Below are 25572 nucleotides of genomic sequence, written 5' to 3' on the forward strand. Positions count from 1 at the left end.
ACATCTTGCCCACCGAGAGTAACCTCAACCCGACTGTCAAAGTAACTACAGAGTATTTACAGCATTGAAACAGGCCATTCGGCCCCACTGCTCCGTGCCAGTGTTTCTGCTCCACACGAGCCTCCTCCCACCCTCTTCATCTCACCCCATCACCATATCCTTCTATTCCTTTCTCCCTCATGTGTTTATCCAGCTTCCCCTTAAATGCATCGACACTATTCACCTCAACCGCTCCCTGTGGTAGCGAGTTCCACATTCTCACCACTCTCTGGGTGTCACTGAGTATTTATTTATTTTTTGCGGTCTTTGAGAGCGCGCTGCGCCTGTTGGCTCGCGCATCATTTCGAGGTGCCTCGAGCAAGGCTGTGGGGCGCGAGCTGGGAGCGAGGGGAGGCTGGCTCCGTGTAACGCCCGCCTCCAGTGTGAGACAGGCAGCTGACGCTTGCGAGCAGAGTGAAACCACAGTTCCTGAGCTCGGGGCTCACTCACAGCCCAGAGCTGATCGCAATCTGGCACAAGAGGATGAACCTGACAAAATGGAAGAGGTCTTAAAGCAGGGAGTCCTTCACGTGCAGCTGCAGCAGAAATTTGGAAAGGTAAAAGATACTTTTTAAAAGGCAGGCTTGTATTTTCTGGGGTGTGATTGGGGGCGCGGGGTGGGGCGGAGTGGGGGGAGGCTCGGGCTTCTGATTTTTGGCATTTTGAGACGGTTACGTGAATTATTGTTTCAGACTTCCTCTTATCTTTCACAACTGGATTCTACAACTGTTAAACATTTGCATGAAATTCTTGTTTAATTTAAATGAGGCACATTTACATGAACGTGGCAACGCTCAGCTTCTGTGTTAAAGAAAGAGAGAACTTACATTTCTATAGCGCCTTTCACAACCTCGGGATGTCCCGCAGTGCTTCACAGCCACTCGAGTGCCTTATTGAAGTTGCACTGCAGGGAAACGCAGCAGCCAATTTGCTCAGAGCAAAGTTCCACAAGCAGCAATGATCATCTGTTTTTAGTGATGTTGGTTGAGGGATAAATATTGGCCCCAGGACACCAGGGAGAACTCCCCTGCTCTTCTTCAAAATAATTCTGTGGGATATTTTACGTCCACCTTAGAGAGAAGGCTGGGCCCTCGGTTTAACGTCTCATCTGAAAGACGGTGCCTCCGACAGCGCCGCACTGCACTGGGAGTGTCAGCCTGCATTATGGCCTCAAGTCTCGGGAGTGGGACTTGAATCCTAACGGAGCAGTTCGACTGCGCATCGCTTGCTCTCAGACTCCGTGTAGTTAGTTTCCCGTACTTTTGAGAAGATGTCCCTGCGTGGTTGTGAAAAAACGCTGTGTGCGCGTGTGTGAGATTTTTAACACAGTGATGACTCCTAGGGAGCAAAATTTGGTTACCCCCCATTTGGGGGCAATAACTGAACTATCGCCGGAGATTTAGCGCCCCGGCTGCTAAATTCGGCTTACCGCCCCAGCGAGGAAGCGGCGCGCTATCTCGGGCGCGCCACTTCCTTCTCGGGGCAATGTTGGGGGCGCAGAATGTGGTAGCGCCGAAGTGCTCCAAGGCCGCTCCGCGTAGCACTGACGCGCTTCACCGCGCCCTCCCTTCCGTCAAAGGGGAGGGACGCTGCGAGCTCTGCACGGCCTCCAACGCCTGGTGGTCATGAAAGGCGCTATAGAAATGCAAGTCTTTCTTTCTTTCTATCAGTGTTTAGAGTAGGGCTTGCCCGGGAGCCGCGGCTATGGTGACACACCCTCTCCCCTACCCACCACCCCCCCCAGTTCAAGATCGTTGTTCGGTTTCATCCTTCCTGGTCACTATCGACTTCAACCTTAGGCAGTTGATGCAAATTGAATGAAACTTGCTGAGGAATCAGCACAGAGCGTTCCTTTGCAAAGTGTTAGTGTATTGACAGCTGTATAACTCAGTGAGCATTTCTTTCCACTGTGTCGCCTTATCTGGTGCCTTTATTTAGAGGAGGGGAAAACGAGATTACGATGAATTTAATTTGGGTGGAACTAGCCGATTTCCCCGGCATTGCCGGCTGATCCTCTGGGTTGCGGACCACGGGAGCGATGTTACACTCGTGCCTGTCCCGTGCCTTTAAGACCACAGCTCTGAATGGGAAAATCCGGGTTCACTGTCGCTGTTTGAAAATTGATAAGGTCAATCAGAGGGCAATTGCAACTGCTTGTAAATTTCACGCTCCGGGTTAATGTCTGGCTTTCCTTCCTTTCCTCTTTAAAGATTGCTTTGAATCTGTAACAATGTGTGACGCTTAGTGTGTGACCTCGACAGTGTGATGGACACGTGTGCTGGATCCAGGACACGCACAGACACACAGACACACACACACAGACACACAAACACACACACACAGACACACACGCAGACACAGACACACGCACACACACAGACACAGACACACACACACACACATACACACACATACAGACACACTCACACACACAGACACAGACACACACAGACACACACACAGACACAGACACACGCACACACACAGACACACAGACACACACACACACACAGACACACAGACACACACACAGACACAGACACACGCACAGACACACACACACACACACACATACACACACACACACAGACACACACACTTACACACAGACAGACACACACACACACAGACACACACACAGACACACACACAGACACAGACACACACACACACTCACACACACAGACACACACACAGACACACAGGCACATATACACAGACACACAGACACATACACACAGACACACAGACACACACACACACACAGACCACACATGCACACAGACACACACACATGCACACAGACACGCAGATGCACACACTCACTCACACACAGACACACTCACACACACACACACACACACGCACAGACGCGCAGACGCACAGACTCACACACAGACACACTCACACACAGACTCACACAGACTCACACACACACTGATACAGACTCACAGAGACACACATGAATGGTTTAATTTCTAATACAGTTGGATTCTTGTTCGCAAATATAAACTTGAATCTTTTAAATTTCAACTATACACCTCTTTCCCGACAAAAACTTTCTATCCAGATGGCACATCGGGAGACAGAAAGTTATTGAAAATATCAGCTTTTAATGTCAGCTGGGCTCTGATGGTCGCACTCTCGCCTTTGGGTCAGAAGGCTGTGGGTTCCAGCTCCACTCCAGGCCTTGAGTGCAGAATCCAGGCTGACATTTTAATGCAGCACTGGGGGCATGCTACACTGTTGGAGATGCCGTTCTTAGCGTGAGATGTTAAACCGAGGCGCTATCTGCGTGATGCAGTGGATCAGGTGGATATGAAAGATCCCATTGCTGTTTGTGGGAGCTTGCTGTGCGCATATTGGCTGCCGTGTTTCCTACATTACAACAATGACCACACTTCAAAAAAGTACTTCATTGTCTGTAAAGCGCTTTGGGACGTCCTGAGGAGGTGAAAGGCGCTGGAGAAATACAAGTCTTTCTATCTCAAGCCACCCAACCAGAAACAGATTAACAAGTCGATAGCAAAATACTGCGGATGCTGGAAATCCGAAATAACAACAGAAAACGCTGGAAAAACTCAGCAGGCCAGGCAACATCCGTGGAAAAAGAAACAGAGTTAACGTTTCAGGTCGAAGACCTTAAAGGTTTTCGGCCTGAAACGTTAACTCTGTTTCTTTCTCCACGGATGCTGCTCTGGCCGGCTGAGTTTTTCCAGCGTTTTCTGTTGTTATTTCGGATTAACAAGTCATTTATTTAATTGCTGTTTGTGCAGCTACAGAATATTTCTCTACATAATCATTGCACTTTTGGAGTAGTTCAGTATGTGAAGCACTTTGCAGTATTTGAAGTGAAAGGTACCACAGAAACAGGTTTATTATAATCCAAACAACCTCCTCCAAAGACGCTTGATCCCCACTCAAAGTAAACAAGATTTGAGGAAGTATTTTTCGCAGCCTGGTGAAGAGGATGGAATAGCCGCGAGGCACAGCATTGAACTGAATTAAATTTGTTTCTCAAATAATGCGGCAGTGAAACTGATCTGCTCCTGCAGGAACATTCAACACCGTTTCATTTCTGCAGAGGAGAGAAAGGGCTGGCATCGCTGCGGTGCCGCGTCACAGCCTGCTGGAGCGTCCCAAAGCCCTTCACAGGAGGGGATCACATGAGGGAGAAGGGAGTAGCAGGATATATGGATAGGGTGAGATAGAGGGGTGGGAGGGGGCTGGTGTGGGTCACAAACACCGGCACGGGCCAGTGGGGCCGAATGGCCTGTTTCTGTGCTGCACATTCTGTGTAATATCTAATTCTTGAGTAATTTTAACCGGCCCATTAGATCCATTCACTCCGTGCAGCTGTAATGTCTGCACAATATCGTGACATAAAATGCCCACTACTACAACAACAACTTGCATTTATACAGCGCCTTTAATGTTTGGAAACGTCCCGAGGCGAAGCGCAGCGCCGTAATCAGACACAAATCGACACCGAGCCACTGAAGGAGATATTAGGACAGGTGACTAAAAGCCTGGTGAAAGAGGTCGGTTTTAGGGAGCGTCTTAAAGGCAAAGAGAGAAATAGAGAGAGGCGGAGAGGATTAGGGAGGGAATTCCAGAGCTCGGGGCCCAGGCAGCTGAAGGCACGGCCACCCATGGTGTAGCGATTGAAATAGGAACCAGAACAGAGGCCAGAATTGGGGGAGCGCAGAGATCTCGGAGGGTTGCAGAGCTGGAGGAGGTTACAAAGAGAGGGAGGGGACGAGGCCATGGAGGGATTTGAACACAAGGATGAGATTTTTAATTTAAACCACAGGTCCAGTGGAGACATATCAGGTATTTATCAGCTCCACTCGATATGTACTGACCCCAAAATCCAGCCCTTCAATATACACTGAGCAGAACAGCATGGGAACGAATGGGCTTTTAAAAATGTCTCCCTTTGAATCGGAACAGCCACCAGGAAGTTGTACACATTTTATTTGTCATGGTTGGTGTGTCAATAAAACAAAACGGGAAATTTGAACACCCACAGTTGACATCTCAGAGCGGGCACTGGCCCAGTGTCAGCTTGGCTCAGTCAGTAGCACTCTCGCCTCTGAGTCAGAAGGTCGTGGGTTCAAGCTCCCACTTCAGTGACTTGAGCACCACAATCCAGGCCGACGCTTCGCGGAGTGCTACCTTGACGGAGGAGTGTTGTCTTTCAGATGAGATGTTTAAACAAATCTGCCTGCTCAGGTTCAAACAAATCCATGGCACCATTGAGAGCCGGGCAGGGGAGTTCTCCTCGTGTCCTGGCCAATGTCCCTCCCTCACCATGACTCCCAAAACCAACACCACCCAAAAAACAGATGGACTGATCAGTCATTTCATAGCTGTATGTGGGATCTTGCTGTGCACTAGTTGGCTGCTGCATTGGCCTACATAACAACTGTGACTAGACTTTGAAAACATTGTGCTTTTCAATATATATATATAAATGATCTATGACTCAGAGCCATAGGCCTAGAAATTGAGTGGGCTTAGCGCCCAATTAGTGGCGCTAGAGGGCCTTGCGCCGGACTTATAGCCGTTTTGCAAATTGACTTGGGCCTTACCATCGGCGTTAGCCGGTAGCGCTGCGCCGGCACCGATGACGTCATCGGTGTGCGCAGCGTCCCGGTTGCCGTGGTAACCTGGCCCCAAGCCCAAATTCAGTTGCGCCCACCTCGCCCGTGGCAGGCGCAACTAACGAATGTGAAAAGTGTTCTTACACGCCTTTGCGCCGGCGCATAAAGGTGGAGCGGCGGCCGGCCGCGTTCCCGGCGGCCGCCTGCCCGCACCTCCCTTCCCGGACTCCTGCATCACCCCCCCCCGCGGCCCTGATGAGTGTGTGCTGCGAGCCCGGCACTTCCCCGAGGTGCCGGGCTCAGATGTCGGGGGAATCCGCCGGACAGTTGTCGGCTGCAGGCAGCTCCTCTTAACAGAAGGAGGAGGCCTGCAGTTCCCCAGCCTGCTGCACCGCATCGGGTGCCGCAGCGGGGGATTAGCGCCGGGAAACCCAATTCAACGCCCGTTTTCAGGCGCTAAAACCCTCCTTTAGCGCCCGCCGCCGTCTGGGGCCGGCGCAACCGAATTTTCGTCAGGCGCTGCTGCATTAACGCTGGCGCAAAATTTCTGGCGCTACAGCCCTGGCGAGCCCACAACCCAATTTCTAGGCGATAGACTTTGAAGACTGCAAAAATACTGAATGTGATGACTGTAAGAAGCTTGATTTTAGGAAGAGGTTCTCAGAACGGGCGGAGAGCTGTCACATGAAGTTCAAGGTGGAGACGTGTGAGGTGACACGTTGTGGGAGGAGGAATAAGGAGAGGAATTTCCACTCAATGGGAACAACCTGGCCAGTTGTCTAACCTGTCGAGTCTCGCTGGCCGGGCTCACTCACGCTGAATGGGCAGTTGGGTGTGGAATTGCGAGGCTGTCATAGAAACATAGGAACATAGAAACAAAGAAGATAGGAGCAGGAGTAAGCCATTCGGCCCCTCGAGCCTGCTCCGCCATTTAATGAGATCATGACTGATCATCCAAATTCAGTACCCTGTCCCTGCCTTCTCCCCATATCCCTTGATCCCTTTAGCCTCAAGAAATATATCCAACTCTTTCTTGAATATATTTAATGAATTGGCCTCTACTGCCTTCTGTGGTAGAGAATTCCACAGGTTCACCACTCTCTGGGTGAAGAAATTCCTCCTCATCTCTGTCCTAAATGGCTTACCCCTTATCCTTAGACTGTGACCCCTGGTTCGGGACTCCCCCGCCGTCGGGAACATCCTTCCTGCATTGAATCTGTCACTGCCAACGGCAACTGCAATGCCACATCTCGAGAGGCCAGAGCGATCTGACCTTAAATTGGGCACAGGTCGGCTGAACAGTATGTATGTCCTACAACTCCCGATATATGGTGTCATGCTTGGGCTGGGTAATTATCTTGCTTTTATATGGGATGGTTGGAGAATCTTTGCAGGTTTTGGATCTAGTTTCGTGTTTGCACCAAACTCCAGTCAGATCGTCACCCGACTCAAGATAGTTAAGTTGCTGTAACTACCTGCGGCCTCTTCTGGTCCTTCAATATTCCGCCAAGCAACAGTTCTCTCTTTAGCAGAATTTTGTTGACTTTTGATCTGATAGGGATCACTTACTTATCTTTAGATCGTGCCTTCAGTACAAATAATATTCACACGTACTTACGCGCGTCTGTGTGGCTGTTTATTGCAACAATGTTGTCATTCACACCTCACCATCACTTTACTCATGGTCAGCGACCTGTAGCTATTTTCAGAAAATGCAGCGAGTTGTTGTGATCTGGAACGCGCTGCCTGAAAGGGCGGTGGGAGCAGATTCAATAGTAACTTTCAAAAGGGAATTGGAGAAATACTTGAAGGGAAAAAATTTACAGGGCTATGGGGAAAGAGCAAGGGGGAGTGGGATTAATTGGAGAGCTCTTTCAAAGAAACATAGAAGATAGGAGCAGGAATAGGCCATTCGGCCCCTCAAGCCTGCTCTGCCATTTAATGAGATCATGGCTGATCATCCAAATTCAGTACCCTGTCCCTGCATTCTCCCCATATCCCTTGATCCCTTTAGTTTTAAGAAATATATCTAACTCCTTCTTGAATATATTTAATGAATTGGCCTCAACTGCCTTGTGTGGTAGAGAATTCCACAGGTTCACCACTCTCTGGGTGAAGAAATTCCTCCTCATCTCATTGCTTGACAGGGTAGATGCAGGGAGGATGTTTCCCCTGGCTGGGGAGTCTAGAACCAGGGGTCACAGTCCCAGAATAAGGGGTCAGCCATTTAGGACTGAGATGAGGAGGAATTCCTTCACTCAGAGGGTGGTGAATCTTTGGAATTCTCGACCCCAGAGGGCTGTGGAGGCTCAGTCGTTGAGTATATTCAAGACAGAGATCGATAGATTTTTGAATATTAAGGGAATCAAGGGATATGGGGATAGTGCAGGGAAGTGGAGATGAGGTAGAAGATCAGCCATGATCTTATTGAATGGCTCGAGGGGCCGAATGACCTCTTCCTGCTTCTAATTCTTATGTTCTTATGTTAATTAGAGAATAGAAAATGTTGTGTAAATGTATTCCTCCAGGGTCAGAAGAAGCCAGCCTGAACCGCTGGACTTCCCTTCTCGTTTTTAAGGTCGCTTTGGGTTTGTAACAGAACTCAGGGTGTGGTGGAAGTTTCCCAAACACAAATCTTGTATATTTTTAGATACCAATGTAGATTTGTGCCCCAACTCAAACTGCCGCATCTTTGATGTTATCATGAGCCATACAGTCAGGAACCGGAGAGCAGGTGCAGCGTATCCGTCCCACCACCATCACCAACCGTGGCATGCACCTGACGCTGAACAAGTCAATAAAATAACTCAAGAGCCTGGGAGAACGAGGTTGTAGGGGAGGAGTGCATCCGTGCTGTTCTACCCTGACTCAAGTCTGACATGACATTCATCAGCCGCTTTCTAGGGAAGAGTAGCTGAGGTGGTTTCCCGTTGTCTTCCCCGCGGTTTTTATCTTCGGAGGCCTTCTCCCAGGTGGGCTGCAACCAAGGCTAGACAGCCTTGTACGTTCAGATGTCAGCCGTGGCTCAGTGGGCAGCACTCTCACCCTCACAATCAGAAGGTTGTGGGTTCGAACACCACTCCAGAGATTTCAGCACAAAATCCAGGCCGACACCCTAGTGCTGCAGTGAGGGAGCGCCGCACTGTCAGAGGGGCAGTACTGAGGGAGCACCGCACTGTCGGAGGGGAAGTACTGAGGGAGTGCTGCACTGTCGGAGGGGCAGTACTGAGGGAGTGCCGCACTGTCGGAGGGGCAGCAGTGAGGGAGTGCCACACTGTCGGAGGGGCAGTACTGAGGGAGCACTGCACTGTCGGAGGGGCGGTACTGAGGGAGCGCTGCACTGTCGGAGGGGCAGTACTGAGGGAGCGCTACACTGTCGGAGGGGCAGTACTGAGGGAGTGCTGCACTGTCGGAGGGGCAGTACTGAGGGAGCACAGCACTGTCGGAGGGGCAGTACTGAGGGAGCGCCGCACTGTTGGAGGGGCAGTACTGAGGGAGTGCCGCACTGTCAGAGGGGCAGTACTGAGGGAGCGCCGCACTGTCGGAGGGGCAGTAATGAGGGAGCGCCGCACTGTCGGAGGGGCAGTACTGAGGGAGTGCCGCACTGTCGGAGGGGCAGTACTGAGGAAGTGCCGCACTGTTGGAGGGGCAGTACTGAGGGAGCGCTGCAGTGTCGGAGGGGCAGTACTGAGGGAGTGCCGCACTGTCGGAGGGGCAGTACTGAGGAAGTGCCGCACTGTTGGAGGGGCAGTACTGAGGGAGCGCTGCAGTGTCGGAGGGGCAGTACTGAGAGAGCGCCGCACTGCCGGAGGGGCAGTACTGAGGGAGTGCCGCACTGTCGGAGGGGCAGTACTGAGGGAGTGCCGCACTGTCGGAGGGGCAGTACTGTCGGAGGGGCAGTACTGAGGGAGTGCGGCATAGTCGGAGGGGAAGCAGTGAGGGAGTGCCACACTGTCAGAGGGGCAGTACTGAGGGAGCGCTGCACTGTCGGAAGTGCAGTACTGAGGGAGCGCTGCATTGTCGGAGGGGCAGTACTGAAGGAGTGCTGCACTGTCGGAGGGGCAGCACTGAGAGAGTGCCGCACTGTCGGAGGGGCAGCACTGAGGGAGTGCTGCACTGTCTGAGGGTCAGTACAGAGGGAGCGGCGCACTGTCGGAGGGGCAGTACTGAGGGAGCCCTGCACTGTCGGAGGGGCAGTACTGAGGGAGCGCCGCAGTGTCGGAAGTGCAGTACTGAGGGAGCGCTGCACTGTCGGAGGGGCAGTACTGAGGGAGCGCTGCACTGTCGGAGGGGCAGTACTGAGGGAGCACAGCACTGTCGGAGGGGCAGTACTGAGGGAGCGCCGCACTGTCGGAGGGGCAGTACTGAGGGAGTGCCGCACTGTCGGAGGGGCAGTACTGAGGGAGCGCCGCACTGTCAGAGGGGCAGTACTGAGGGAGCGCCGCACTGTCGGAGGGGCAGTACTGAGGGAGTGCCGCACTGTCGGAGGGGCAGTACTGAGGGAGTGCCGCACTGTCGGAGGGGCAGTACTGAGGGAGCGCCGCAGTGTCGGAGGGGCAGTACTGAGGGAGCACCGCACTGTTGGAGGGGCAGCACTGAGGGAGTGCCGCACTGTCGGAGGGGCAGTACTGAGGGAGCGCCGCAGTGTCGGAGGGGCAGTACTGAGGGAGCGCCGCTCTGTCGGAGGGGTAGTACTGAGGGAGTGCTGCACTGTCTGAGGGGCAGTACTGAGGGAGCGCTGCACTGTCAGCGGGTCAGTACTGAGGGAGTGCCGCACTGTCGGAGGTGTGGTGTATGTAACCTGTTCCACCTTAAGAGAACTACCTTAAGAGGTGTACTACTTTCTCTTGGCTGCTGTATACTGTAATACCGGTGGTGACCACACCGGTATATAAGTGTTGTGTAGGGATTTGCTGGGCAGTTCAGCCCTGACCTCCGAATAGTAAAGACCTGTTAAAAGTTATTCTTGTTGTCTGTGTCCAGTGATTGATCATAAGCATAACTGGGACACACAGACTCAACAGTGGCGACGAGTCCGATCTTACCCTGCGGCAGTTTTACATCCAGGGCAGCTTCGTCCTCAGAACGGGCGTCGAGAAGAGGCATCCGCCCTCATCATCCTGCTGAGCACCATCGCACGGGAGGCATCGAGAACCCGGGTTAAAAAGAAAAATTCTGACCACGAAGCCCTCCACCAGCGACAGGCAGTGATCATCCCTTCTACCACGGTGGTGGGTAAGCCGATCAGCGACACGAGCAGAAAGTCGGCCGCGTTGGCTGTGGAGTAGGGGAGGGAAAACGGAGGAATAAGGGCGGAGAACTCGACCACGGCCGGTAAAAAGGGCCGGGCTGCAATCGAGGCCGAGAAGCGCAGCGACTGGGGCAGCTTAAGGCACGAGAGCCGCGGAGAACTCAAACGCAGCCGGTGTAAAGGACCGGGCTGCAAGCGGGGCTGCGAGGCAAAGCAGCGTCGGGGAATTGAGAACCGCTGGGGAGGCGAGAACGGCAGCAGCACGGCAATCGCCATTGCAGCCAGCGGGGGAAGAAGGCAAACGCGGGAATCCGCCATTGTAGTCGGTGGGGGAAGAAGACGAGCGCGGGAAAGACCGCCAAGCACGGGAAGCCGCCATTTTAGTAGGCGGGGGAAGAAGACAAGCGCGGGAAGCCGCCATTTTGAGAAAAAGAAAAATTTAAAAACTTGCAAGGATGCCTAAACATGGGAACATTAATACCTTTGATAGCGATATCGAAGATTGGACCACGTATGTAGAACGCATGGAAGTTTATTGTAAAGCAAATAAGGTACCAGATGATGAGAAAGCACTAACCTTATTAAGCTCAATGGGTGCGAAGACATATGGGCTATTGAAGCACCTTCTATCACCAGATAAACCAGCGGATCAGACTTTCGCGAATATTGTTACTGTCCTGAAAAATCATTTAAACCCCACGTCGCTGATGATAGCGGAACGATTTAAATTTTACAGAAGAACGCAGCTGAAAGACGAAAGCAACGCTGAATTTTTAATTGAACTGCGTAAGCTATCAAAGTACTGTCAGTTTGGAACAGGACTAGCAGATGCGCTGAGAGATAAATTTGTGTGTGGATTGTTAAAAGAAGGAACACAAAAGCGACTGCTTGAGGAGAATGATCTTACGCTTGATAAAGCTGTCACTATTGCAGCATCGCACGAAGCCGCAGCGAGAGGCACGGCGGAAATGCAGCTATGGTCACCGGAACTCAGCACCAATCAAATGGTCTTGGGTACAGTAAAATGTTATCGTTGTGGAAAGACAACGCACGATCAGAACCAGTGCTGGTTCAAAAATCAGGAATGCAGAAAATGTGGCAGGCTTGGTCACATAGCTAAAGTATGCCGGTCAGGAAAGAAGACCAACAACAAAAAGTCACCGCAGGAAAAGTACAGAAAGGTACACAAGGTGACAGAGAACAGTTCGAACGAACAGAAGTCAGATTCAGACTCCAGCAGTAATGAACTGGGTAGTCTAAGGGTACACAATGTTGGTAAGGAAGCAGACCTCCAATTTGGGTCACACTTCAGATAGCAGGAGTCCAAGTGAAGACGGAATTGGACACTGGATCGGCATTGACGGTCATGAATAAGCAAGATTACAAAAGGTTATTCCCACATATTCCCCTACGGGATACGGAGATTGTATTGAAAACATACACGGGGCAAAGAGTATACCCCATCGGGAAGATAGAGGTAAAGGTGGTCCACAAGGGCAAAGAAAGCCGAGGAATGGACTTATATGTGCAACCTGAGGGAGGTCCACCACTACTGGGACGGGAGTGGATTAGGAAAATAAATATGGACTGGCATTCCTTAAAAGCACTAACGGTAGATTTCGGTAAAAAAGATGTCAAACCTAAACGATTGTCCAGAATATTGGACGATGCTAAAGAGGTGTTCCAACAGGGACGGGGAACACTGAGAGGAATTACGGCAAACATCAAGGTTGAAGAACATGCAACCCCGAAATTTTTCAAAGCCAGCCCGGTACCTTATGCGATACGACCTGCTGTGGAAGCTGTGCTGGAAGGGCTAGAACGTTCAGGAGTACTGTCTAAGGTAGACTGGAGTCAGTGGGCCACGCCCATTGTTCCCGTCATGAAGCGTTCATCGAGCAACAAGCCGGGGGAACCGGGGAAGGTTCGCATCTGTGGAGATTTCAAGATCACTGTTAATCCGGTACTTCACACGGTGCAGTATCCGCTTCCGCGGATTGAGGATATCTTCGCTTCGTTGTCTGGCGGGAAACACTTCACCAAGATAGACCTGGCGCAGGCGTACTTACAGATGGAAGTTGAGGAAGAGTCACGCCAGTATCTCACGATCAACACGCAGAGAGGCTTGTACCGCTATAATAGACTGTTTTTTGGAGTGGCATCGGCTCCAGCAATTTGGCAGAGGGCCATGGAGCAGGTATTACAGGGAATTCCAGGCACACAATGTTACCTGGACGATATTCTGATTACAGGAGATGATGACGAGGAACACCTTGCAAATTTGGAACTGGTGCTCACCAGATTGAAAGAATATGGACTTCGAGTTAATCGCCAGAAATGTGAGTTCTTTCAGAAGCGGATCTCGTACTGTGGTCATGTCATTGACCAGGAGGGGCTTCATAAGTCTCCTGACAAGATCGAAGCTGTTGTGAAGGCTCCCGCTCCGGATAATGTATCCCAGTTGAGGTCGTTCCTAGGGTTGATTAACTATTTCCATAAGTTTCTGCCAAATTTATCCACGGCGCTGCACCCGCTGAACGCTCTTTTGCAGAAGGGAGTACCATGGAAGTGGAGCGAGGACTGTAAGAGGGCCTTTCGCAAAAGCAAGGCATTGATCACCTCAGAGGAAGTGTTGGCTCACTTCAACCCAACGCTGCCTATTCGTTTGGCTTGTGATGCTTCTCCATATGGTATTGGGGCAGTACTCTCACACAAGTTGCCAAATGGCCTGGAGAGGCCAGTCGCGTTCGCATCCAGATCATTGATCTCCACTGAGCGCAACTATGCTCAGATAGATAGGGAGGCTCTCAGCCTTGTGTGGGGAGTAACGAAGTTTAATCATTACCTGCAGGGCCAAAAGTTTACGCTTCTGACAGACCACCAGCCGTTGGTATCCATTTTTAACCCTAAGAAGGGTGTTTCGGTGATGACAGCGCAGAGACTCCAGAGATGGTCCCTTTTCCTAGGGGCACATCAATATCAGATTGAATTCAAAGGTACAAAGCAGCATGGTAATGCTGATGGGCTGTCGCGCCTGCCACTACCGACAGAGGAGGAGGCACCGACGGTTGACCCTGTTGAGTTATTTCACTCGACCATCATCGAATGTTTACCAGTCACCAATGCAAGTATTGAAAGAGAAACCAGGAACAACCCGACACTGTCCCGGGTCTACGAAGTGACAGTGAAGGGATGGCCAGCACATGGTGATCCACTGTTACCGGCATTCTCAGCAAGACGAGAACAGCTGTCAGTCTGTCAAGGAACATTGATGTATGGAACAAGGGTGATTATTCCTCCTAAGTTAAGAGAGAGAGTTCTAAAGGAACTGCATGAAGGTCATCTGGGGGGAGTCAAGATGAAAAGCCTTGCTAGGGCTTATGTGTGGTGGCCGGGTATCGACCAACAGATAGAGGATCTGACGAAAAGCTGCTCAGGGTGCCAAAAAGTGCAAAATGCACCTCCGATTGCACCGCTGCATCCATGGGAATGGCCTTCAACCCCATGGCAACATGTACATATTGACTTTGCTGGTCCATTCATGGACTCCATGTTTTTAATTGCGGTGGACGCACATTCTAAATGGCCAGAAGTGATTAAGATGACTACCACTACCTCGGAAAAGACGATCGCGGTGCTAAGAACGATATTTGCAAGAAATGGATTGCCAGAACAAATATGTTCAGACAACGGACCGCAGTTCATGTCAGAAGAATTCCAGAAATTCATGAAGAAGAATGGGGTGAAACATTATACCTCTGCCCCATATCATCCGGCTACAAACGGGTTGGCCGAGAGATTTGTACAAACGTTCAAAAAAGCAATAAAGGCCATGAGCGAAGATCAGATTCCACTACAACACAAGGTGGACAAATTCCTACTGGCATATCGAAACGCCACTCATGCAGTGTCAAACCAAAGTCCTGCCATGATGTTCTATAACAGGAGGTTGCGGCCCAGGTTGGACTTGTTAAAACCAAATGTGCGGAGGGAAGTTGAAAACAAACAGTTCCAGCATATAAATAACAAGACCACTCGGAGTTTCGAAATAGGACAACCAGTGTTAGCCCGGGACTATAAAAACGAGAAATGGCAATCTGGAACAATTCGGGCCAGACAAGGACCCCTGATGTACACGGTAGATATTGGTGAAAATGTAATACGGCATCATGCTGACCAACTGGTAGAATCGAGAACAAGGGTCGAACCCATGGTTACGGCAGAGACAACCGTGGAAGAAGTTAGTGAACCTGAAGCATCTACCTCAGAAGTGAATGTACCTGATGATGATGTCCAATCCATAAGAGACCAACTAGATGAGTCACCCCAGCAACGAGAATCAGAGACCCCTGAAAGGCGTTATCCAACTCGAATCAGGAGGCCTCCTCAGAGACTGAATCTTTGAACTGTTTTGCATGAAGTTGTATATATATACTAGCTGAAGTGCCCGGCGGTGCCGAGGCTTTTTCGAGGGCATGTTGTTGTTGGAAGAGAGAGAGAGAGAGCGACTGGCGGGGGGGGGGGAGGAGAAGAGAGAGAGAGAGCGTGGCTGGGGGGAAGAGAGAGAGCGACTGGGGGGTAGAGAGAGAGCAACTGGGGGGAAGAGAGATAGCGACTGGGGGTAAGAGAGAGAGCGGGTGGGGGCAGAGAGCGGGGGGGAAGGGAGGGGGGAAGGGAGAGGGAGGGGAAGGGAGGGGGGAAGGGGCGGGGGGGAAGGGAGGGGGGAAGGTGCGGGGGGGAAGGGAGGGGGGAAGGGATGGGGGAAGGGAGGGGGGAAGGGGGGGCGGGAGGGAAGAGGGGGAAGGGGGGGCGGGGGGGGAAGGGGGGCCGCAGGGGGGGGAAGGGGGGGCGGGGCGGGGCGGGGGGGGAAGGGGGGGCGGGGCGGGGGGGGGAAGGGGCGGCGGGGGGGAAGGGGGCGGGAAGGGGGGGCGGGGGGGGCCCAGGCCGAAAGCCCCGCTCTCCAAGCCCCGCCCCCCCCGGCCGAGAGCCCCGCTCTCCGAGCCCCGCCACCCCCCCCCGGCCGAGCCCGATTGCGGCTCTGAGAGACGGCCGACGGCCGAGCCCGATTGCGGGGTTCTGAGAGACGGCCGGCGGCCGAGCCCCGCCCCCCCCCCCCCGGCCGAGCCCGATTGCGGCTCTGAGAGACGGCCGGCGGCCGAGCCCCGCCACCCCCCCGACCGAGCCCGATTGCGGCTCTGAGAGACGGCCGGCGGCCGAGCCCCGCCCCCCCCGCCGAGCACGGAACAGAGACGCCGCGTCTCACCTGCTCCTGCTGCGCGCGCACCCTGACCCTCGTGGCTGACGCCGTTGCCCTGGGTAATGTGACACGGGGGGGGGGTTGGTGAGGAGCTTAGCAGAAGTGGAATCACCTAGCTCGGGCCTGGCTGGGGAAGAAAGGCGCAGGCTTTGAGGCCTAAGAAAAAAACGGGGAAAGGTAGGAAAAAGAATGTTCAGGTTAGGTTTACAAATGAGCGATTTATTTAAAAACAATTGAATAAATTCAATTTTATTTTGGTGGAAATGTATATTTGAAAAGAAAGACGCAGAAAGCAGGAAAAAGAATGGAAGCAAGATGGCGGCGACTCACCTCGGTTCAGATCGATAAGGACCGCCCACACACGCACCGATTGGCCCGGCCGCACGCGGCAGCAAGCCGCCGTACAATTGGTCGACCTTGAGGTCACTCTGTCACTAATGAGCGGATAATGAGATGCTAATGAGCGGAATGTTGAAGGTTTTTGGGATACCGCGGGCGCGATTTTAGCCCGGCCGAAACGTAAATACGCTTAAAACCGTCTCGGAAGCGTAAGCTTTCTTTGGAGGTAACGCGCGCGTAGGTACGCCCTGTAACTTTCGAGCGCATAGCCCGCCAGACGCACACGTGATGACAGACAGAATGACAGACAGAATGACAGAATGACAGACAGAAGTACCGATTTATATATATAGACTAGCTGAAGTGCCCGGCGGTGCCGAGGCTTTTTCGAGGGCATGTTGTTGTTGGAAGAGAGAGAGAGAGCGACTGGGGGGAAGAGAGAGAGCGACTGGGGGGAAGAGAGAGAGCGACTGGGGGGAAGAGAGAGAGCGACTGGGGGGAAGAGAGAGCGCGACTGGGGGGAAGAGAGGGGAGGGGAGGGGAGGGGGCGAGGGGAGGGGAGGGGGGAGGGGAGGGGGTGGGGGGGAGGGGGAGGGGAGGGGGGAGGGGAGGGCGGGGAAGGGAGGGCGGGGGGAGGGGAGGGGAGGGCGGGGGGGAGGGGAGGGGGGAGGGGAGGGGAGGAGGGGGGAGGAGGGAGGAGGAGAGAGGAGGAGAGAGGAGGGGGGAGGGGAAGGGGGAGAGTCCACGAGCCCCCTGATCCCCGTCCCCCCAAACTCCCGAGCCCCCTGATCCCCACCCCCCGAACTCCAGAGGTTGGCCCCCCCGAGACTCGCACCCCCACCCCCACCCCCGAGGCTCGCCCACCCCACCAACCAAGTACCGAACTCCGGAGGCGCGATCTTCCGAGCACCGGCCTCCCGAGCTGGCTTCAACATTGCGGCTGTGCGAGACGGCCGGAGGGCCCGGTTGCCAGGGTAACCGTGACGCTGACCAAGCCCCGCCCCCCGGCCGAACCAGAGAGAGAGACGCCGCGTCTCAGCTGCTCCTGCTGCGCGCGCGGCCCCCCGCCGAGGGTCGCGGCCCCCCCGACAGTCGCGGCCCCCCCGAGGGTCGCGGCCCCCCCCCCCGAGGGTCGCGGCCCCCCCCCCCCGGTCGCGGCCCCCCCCCCGAGGTTAAGACCGCCGATTGCGGCTGTGCGAGACGGCCGGCGGGTCCGGTTGCCAGGGTAACGCTTGACGCTCAGCAAGCCCCGCCCCCCGGCCGAGCCAGAGAGAGACGCCGCATCTCAGCTCCTGCTGTGCGCGCACCCTCGCGGCGCTGGGCTGAGGCTCGGCCCTCCAGCCTTCGAGTGGGGCCGGGAGGTGCCTAGCTCGGGTGTGGGTGCGGAGGAGACGCCGAGGTTTCTAGGCCTACCTGGAAAAACGGGGAAAGGTAGGAAAATTAATGAGATTAGATAAGTTAATTACTTTCTAAATCATTTTTTTAAAAAACAATATGTGTTTTAAAAGCAACGTTTTTTTTTAAGACGCAGAAAGCGGGAAAAAGAAAGGAAAAGTTTGGAATCAAGATGGCGCCGACTCACCTCGGTTCAGAACGATGAGGCCCGGCCACACACGCACCGATTGGCCCGGCGGCACACGCCAGCAACCCGGCGTACGATTGGTTGAGCTCGAGGTCACTCTGTCGCTAATGAGCGGATAATGAGATGCTAATGAGCGGAACGTTGAAGGTTTTTGGGATACCGCGGGCGCGATTTTAGCCTGGCCGAAACGTAAATACGCTTAAAACCGTCTCGGAAGCGTAAGCTTTCTTTGGAGGTAACGCGCGCGTAGGTACGCCCTGTAACTTTCGAGCGCATAGCCCGACAGACGCACACGCGATGACAGACAGAATGACAGAATGACAGACAGACAGACAGACAGAAGTACCGATTTATATATATAGATATGTTATTATGTTATGTTAAATGGGGATATAACTGTTAAGCTAAAAAGGGAGGATTGTGGTGTATGTAACCTGTTCCACCTTAAGAGAACTACCTTAAGAGATGTGCTACTTTCTCTTGGCTGCTGTATACTGTAATACCGGTGGTGACCACACCGGTATATAAGTGTTGTGTAGGGATTTGCTGGGCAGTTCAGCCCTGACCTCCGAATAGTAAAGACCTGTTAAAAGTTATTCTTGTTGTCTGTGTCCAGTGATTGATCATAAGCATAACTGGGACACACAGACTCAACAGGAGGGGCAGTACTGAGGGAGCACTGCACTGTCAGCGGGTCAGTACTGAGGGAGCGCCGCACTGTCGGAGGGGCAGTACTGAGGGAGTGCCGCACTGTCGGAGGGGCAGTACTGAGGGAGTGCCGCACTGTTGAGGGGCATGAGGGAGTGCTGCACTGTCGGAGGGGCAGTACTGAGGGAGTGCCGCACTGTCGGAGGGGCAGTACTGAGGGAGCGCCGCAGTGTCGGAGGGGCAGTACTGAGGGAGCGCCGCACTGTCGGAGGGGCAGTACTGAGGGAGCGCTGCACTGTCGGAGGGGTAGTAATGAGTGAGCGCCGCACTGTCGGAGCGGAAGTGCTGAGGGAGTGCCGCACTGTCGGAGGGGCAGTACTGAGGGAGCGCCGCACTGTCGGAGGGGCAGTACTGAGGGAGTGCCGCACTGTCGGAGGGGCAGTACTGAGAGAGCACTGCACTGTCAGCGGGTCAGTACTGAGGGAGTGCTGCACTGTCAGCGGGTCAGTACTGAGGGAGCGCCGCACTTTCAGAAGGGCAGTACTGAGGGAGTGCCGCACTGTCGGAAGGGCAGTACTGAGGGAATGCCGCACTGTCGGAAGGGCAGTACTGAGGGAGTGCTGCACTGTCAGCGGGTCAGTACTGAGGGAGCGCTGCACTGTCAGAGGGTCAGTACTGAGGGAGCGCCGCATTGTTGGAAGGGCAGTACTGAGGGAGCGCCGCACTGTCGGAAGGGCAGTACTGAGGGAGCGCCGCACTGTCGGAGGGGCAGTACTGAGGGAGCGCCGCACTGTCGGAGAGGCAGCACTGAGGGAGTGCCGCACTGTCAGCGGGTCAGTACTGAGGGGGCGCCGCACTGTCGGAGGTGCCACCTTTTCCAGGCTCCTCGGACACACGGAGGGATGTGATAAAACCTGTGACATTATCGCAGGAGATATCCTAGGAGAGAAGACCAGCCCAGATCAGAAGAGTGAGGATCGGTGACACCAAGCTTGCCCGTTAAAAATCTCGAGGTTACAGGAGAATGAGAAGGCAGAGGCGGGTGAAAGAATACCTCAGGTTTGAATAGGAGACATCACGATCTGTCTCAATATCTGCACAATGGCTGGGGGCAGGTGCGGGGGGCTGCAGGAATTGGGAGTAAAAATGAAGGAGGTAAAATAAGCTAAATCGCCACGAGGTCAGTGGAGAATAAAATCAGGTGGGGATGTAAAACCGTCGACCTACTGGATCCGGCCTTAGGTTAAAATTAGCCCTAAGATACCCGTGATCCACCTTCCAATCGTGTCTGTGCAGCAGATACTGAGTCCAGCACACAGGGAACGTCTCCTTGTACACAAGATGGGGCAGTTAACTGGAGGTAGCAGAGGGTGTTTGATTACACAGTTCGAGCCCATTTGAGCAAACCCTTCAGTATGATGACTCTGCCCCCAATTTTATGACCAGACACCGACTGCAAGTGAACTAAAACCACCCTGAGAACATATTGGCAGATTTCAGAATCATAAAAAACAAAGAAAGACTCGCATTTCTACAGCGCCTTTCACGACCACCGGACGTCTCAAAGCGCTTTACCGTCAATGAAGTACTTTTTGGAAGTGTGGTCACTGTTGTAATGTAGGAAACGCGGCAGACAATTTGTGCACAGCAAGCTCCCACAAATAGCAATGTGATAATGACTAGATCATCTGTTTTTGTTATGTTGATTGAGGGATAAATATTGGCCAGGATACTGGGGAGAACTCCCCTGCTGTTCTTCAAATAGTGCCATGGGATCTTTTATGTCCATCTGAGCGAGTAGACGGGGCCTCAGTTTAACACCTCATCCAAAAGACGGCACCTCCAACAGTGCAGCACTCCCTCAGCACTGCATTGGAGTGTCAGCCTAGATTCTTGTGCTCAAGTCCCTGGAGTGAGACTTGAACCCACAACCTCCTGACTCAGAAGCGAGTGTGCTGCCCACTGAGCCACGGCTGACACATGACAGAGACTGATACAGCACGGAAGGCGGCCATTCGGCCCATCATGCCTGTGCCTGTGCCGGCAGACCAATTAAATACATACTTTGGTTCTGTCTTCACAAAGAAGGACACAAATAACCTCCCAGAGATGTCGGGGAACATAGGGCCTAATGAGAGGGAGGCATTCAATGAAATCAGTATTTGTAGGGAAATGGTGTTAGGGAAATTGACGGGATTGATGGCCGATAAATCCCCAGGGCCTGATAATCTACATCCTAGGGTACTTAAGGAAGTGGCCCTAGAAATAATAGATGCATTGCTGGTCATCTTCCAAAATTCGATAGACTCTGGAACAGTACCCATGGATTGGAGGGTAGCTAATGTTACCCCACTATTCAAAAAAGGTGGTAGAGAGAAAACGGGGAATTATAGACCGGTAAGCCTGACATCGGTAGTGGGGAAAATGCTAGAGTCCATTATAAAAGATGTAATAGCAGAGCACTTGGAAAACAGTGACAGGATCGGACAAAGTCAACATGGGATTACAAAAGGTAAATCGTGCTTGACTAATCTACTGGAATTTTTTGAGGATGTAACTGGTAAAATAGATAAGGGAGAACCAGTGGATGTGGTGTATTTGGACTTTCAGAAGGTTTTCGATCAGGTCCCGCAAAGGAGATTAGCGTGTAAAGTTAAAGCACATGGGATTGGGGGCAAGGTACTGACTTGGATAGAGAACTGGCTGGCAGACAGGAAGCAAAGAGTTGGAATAAATGGGTCTTTTTCTGAGTGGCAGGCAGTGACTAGTGGGGTACCGCAGGGATCGGTGCTAGGACCCCAGCTATTCACTATATATATTACTGATCTAGACGAGGGAACTAGATGTAATATCTCTAAGTTTGCAGACGACACAAAGCTGGGTGGGCGTGTGTGCTGTGAGGAGGATGCCGAGAAGCTCCAGTATGATTTGGACAGGTTGGGTGATTGGGCAGATGTATGGCAGATGCATTATAATGTGGATCAATGCGAGGTTATCCACTTCGGTGGCAAAAACAGGAAGGCAGATTATTATCTGAATGGCAATAGATTGGGAGAAGGGGAAGTGCAACGAGACCTGAGTGTCCTTTTGCACCAGTCGCTGAAGGTAAGCATGCAGGTGCAGCAGGCGGTTAAGAAGGCAAACGGTATGTTGGCCTTCATAGCGAGAGGATTCGAGTACAGGAGCAAGGATGTCTTGCTGCAGTTGAACAGGACCTTGGTGAGACCACACCTTGAGTATTGTGTGCAGTTTTGGTCGCCTTATCTGAGGAAGGATGTTCTTGCCATGGAGGGAGTGCAGCGAAGATTCACCAGACTGATACCTGGGATGGCAGGAATGACGTATGAGGAGAGATTGGGTCGATTAGGCTTATATTCGCTGGAGTTTAGAAGAATGAGAGGGGATCTCATTAAAACTTAGAAAATTGTAACAGGACTAGACAAACTAGATGCAGGAAGGATGTGCCTGATGGCCGGGGAGTCCAGAACCAGGGGTCACAGTCTAAGGATAAGGGGTAAGCCATTTAGGACTGAGATGAGGAGGAATTTCTTCACCCAGAGAGTGGTGAGCCTGTGGAATTCTCTACCACAGAAGGCAGTTGAGGCCAATTCATTAAATATATCCAAGAAGGTGTTGGATATATTTCTTCAGACTAAAGGGATCAAGGGATATGGAGAGAAGGCAGGAACAGGGTACTGAGTTTGGATGATCAGCCATGATCTCATTAAATGGCGGAGCGGGCTCGAGGGGCCGAATGGCCTACTCCTGCTCCTATCTTCTATGTTTCTATGGTCAGATCGCACCTTGAGCACTGTGTCCAGTTCTGGTCAGATCGCACCTTGAGCACTGAGTCCAGTTCTGGTCAGACCGCACCTTGAGCACTGAGTCCAGTTCTGGTCAGACCGCACCTTGAGCACTGAGTCCAGTTCTGGTCAGACCGCACCTTGAGCACTGAGTCCAGTTCTGGTCAGACCGCACCTTGAGCACTGAGTCCAGTTCTGGTCAGACCGCACTTTGAGCACAGTGTCCAGTTCTGGTCAGATCGCACCTTGAGCACTGAGTCCAGTTCTGGTCAGACCGCACCTTGAGCACTGAGTCCAGTTCTGGTCAGACCGCACCTTGAGCACTGAGTCCAGTTCTGGTCAGACCGCACTTTGAGCACTGTGTCCAGTTCTGGTCAGATCGCACCTTGAGCACTGAGTCCAGTTCTGGTCAGACCGCACCTTGAGCACTGTGTCTAGTTCTGGTCAGATCGCACCTTGAGCACTGTGTCCAGTTCTGGTCAGATCGCACCTTGAGCACTGAGTCCAGTTCTGGCCGTCCAGACACAAGGGAGAGATTCTAGAGTTGGAGGCAGAGCATGCTTCTGATTCCCAGGGTTACGGGTCTGAGCTACTTGGAAAGGCTGAGCTGTTCAGCCTGGAAAGGAAGCGTCTGAGAGGCATCATAATGCGATTGAAGTGAATTGTGAGACAAGGGCAGAGGGACACAGGGTCACACTAGTAAAAGTACAAATTTAGGACCAATATCAGTTCGTGCTACGCACAAAGTGACCAACACGTGGAATGGGCTCCTGGGTGGAATAGTGGAAGCTAAAACCCATGAATCATTTAAGAGACATTCGGATGTTCCAATGGGAGGTGGGGGAACGTTGGGGAGTGAAGATGAAAGGATTAAGATGGGCTGAATGGCCTTCCTCACCCATAATTACCTTCTTATGTTGTGCAAGCATTTGGAAGTCTCTTGATAGACGAGGGTTTAGTCCCAATCAGAGGCTGTCATGGTTGCACTCCTGTTGCCATCATTGTGATTGATTACACAACCGCAGAAGATTTATTCTGAACCAGTGTTAATCTTCTGGGAAGCACAGAAGCAGTGGCAGTGACATTCTATCACCGGGTAAAGTATTTATCAGCCAGCCCCTATTCTCGCTCCCAACCATTCCTAGCCTGTTTCCTGTTGAGCCGGACACGCTATTGGGAAACGCATTGTAAATAAAGCTGATGGAATTCAAGCTGGTTAATTGGTCAGGGAAATTAAACTGTCTCATTTATCAGCTAAAGCCTATGGAGCAAAAACCCAGGAGTGGGGATAAAAATAACACTGAGAATTGGCTCGTGCTGGTGAAGACGGCGCTGGTTAATGAAGGACCCCTCGGCACCGCTCCGCAGTGATGGGAGCGTTGTCTTCCAACAATTCATCCTTGCCCCGAGGAAATGTGTGGCGGCGCAGAATTTTACTCGGCCAACAGAGTTCCTGTGGCATTGCTTGTGGGTAGCCTGGGATCTGGACCATGGCTGATTTGCTAACCTCGCCTTTAAGAGCAGCATTCACGTACTCCCTTTGGGAACACAGGAAAGCGCGAGCAGCTTGTAAATTGCTGAGATCAGGAACTTGCTCGTAGATTTCAGGCTGCACATCAGAAGAACCCAGTCTGGCTTTCTTTCTCTAATTTTTTGAAGAGATAATTTTGAATCTATAACAAAGTTTGACTTCTTGAGTGTAAGTGGCAGAGTGCGATGGTGCATGGCAAACGATAGATATTTAAATCTAGCACATCTCACTGGATTGCTCTACAGAGAGCCGGCATGGATTCAATGGGCCGAATGGCCTCCTTCTGTGCCGTTATGACTTTATGACTCTATCTGTAAATCTGCAATGTTTTATACGGGCAGGACCAACATACCACGTAATATTCTGCTGCTGATGTGGTGTTATGTGTCCCCTTAATGCTGAAACAGTGCAATTGACTTCATGGAAATGTTAATTGCTATTCAGGCCAGCAATTGGAACCCTGGCTTTGTTTATGGGAAGGCAACTGAAGAGCCTGCAGATATTGTGACTCTGGTATTTTCTGTTGTGATAGTTTTTCCTTTGCATTACAAATGTCTGCCTTTGTTTCTTGGCACTTTTTTTTAACTGCGTGTAACACAAAATTTTGCAGTGTGTGACAGACAGGAGGTGTGACAAACAGGAAGTGTGACAGACAGGAGGTGTGACAAACAGGAAGTGTGACAGACAGGAGGTGTGACAAACAGGAAGTGTGCACATATGTAAAGTTGTGGTAATATTAGACAGATTGAAAGTGAGACAGACATAGTTAGATAGATATATAGAGATAAATAAAGACAGACAGCTCGACTGACATAATAGGAAGAGAAATAGCAAGTTATACAATGATACACGGTTGTGATTTTAACCTAACGCGCCCAGCGTGAGATTGATGGGATCAGGTGGGCTGCCCGTTTTACACACCGCCTGGGAGGCCGAACCAATCCTGTCAGTTTCCTGCAGGGCAGGTCTGGTTAAAATCACATCGGTAGCTAGGCCGGGAGCTGGTGTAACTTCACCGGAAGTGCCGCACAAAAACCCGTCTACATGCGTAAGTGGGGCTCCCCCAGACTTCCAGCGGTGGAACGAGAGGAGCTGTGAGGAAATACTTGACCGTAGATCGCTACATTGATCTGGAGAAAGACCGGCATGACCCCCCCAGGGCCCTCACACGTGTAGACTTACAAAATGGATTGATTACTTAAGCAGTGCTGTGGTGCTGGGAATTGTACCCATTCCGACATTTATTAAAGGTTACTGTAAGAACCCAGGGGTCCGCATCAGAGCAAACAGCTGCATGTCTGTCTCCCAGTTACTGCAGGGTCATGCACAATGACAATAATAGAGCAGTGAAGGTTAGGGGGAGATTTACTTGAGGTGTTCAAAATCATGAGGGGTTTTGATAGTAAGGAGAAACTGTTTCCTGCGGCAGGAGGGTCGGTAACCAGAGGACACAGATTGAAGATAATTAGCAAACGCACAAAGGGGAGATGAGAGCAATTACACAAGATTACACAGG

General features: G+C 52.1%; 1 protein-coding gene across 1 annotated transcript in view; it reads left to right on the forward strand.

Moving 5' to 3' along the window:
• The first annotated feature begins 359 nt into the window (after window positions 1-359).
• Window positions 360-25572, forward strand: part of LOC147097863 (docking protein 2-like) — an 88308-nt gene continuing 63095 nt past the window's right edge. Inside the window, exon 1 of the mRNA XM_085970897.1 lies at window positions 360-596. Within this exon, the coding sequence (XP_085827023.1) occupies window positions 537-596 (60 nt within the window). The 5' untranslated portion in view covers window positions 360-536. The remainder of the gene's footprint in view (window positions 597-25572) is intronic.

This window comes from Somniosus microcephalus, chromosome 30, assembly GCF_052327205.1.
Source record: "Somniosus microcephalus isolate GS21.2 chromosome 30, FLI_Smic_1.0, whole genome shotgun sequence".
NCBI classification, from domain to species: domain Eukaryota; kingdom Metazoa; phylum Chordata; class Chondrichthyes; order Squaliformes; family Somniosidae; genus Somniosus; species Somniosus microcephalus.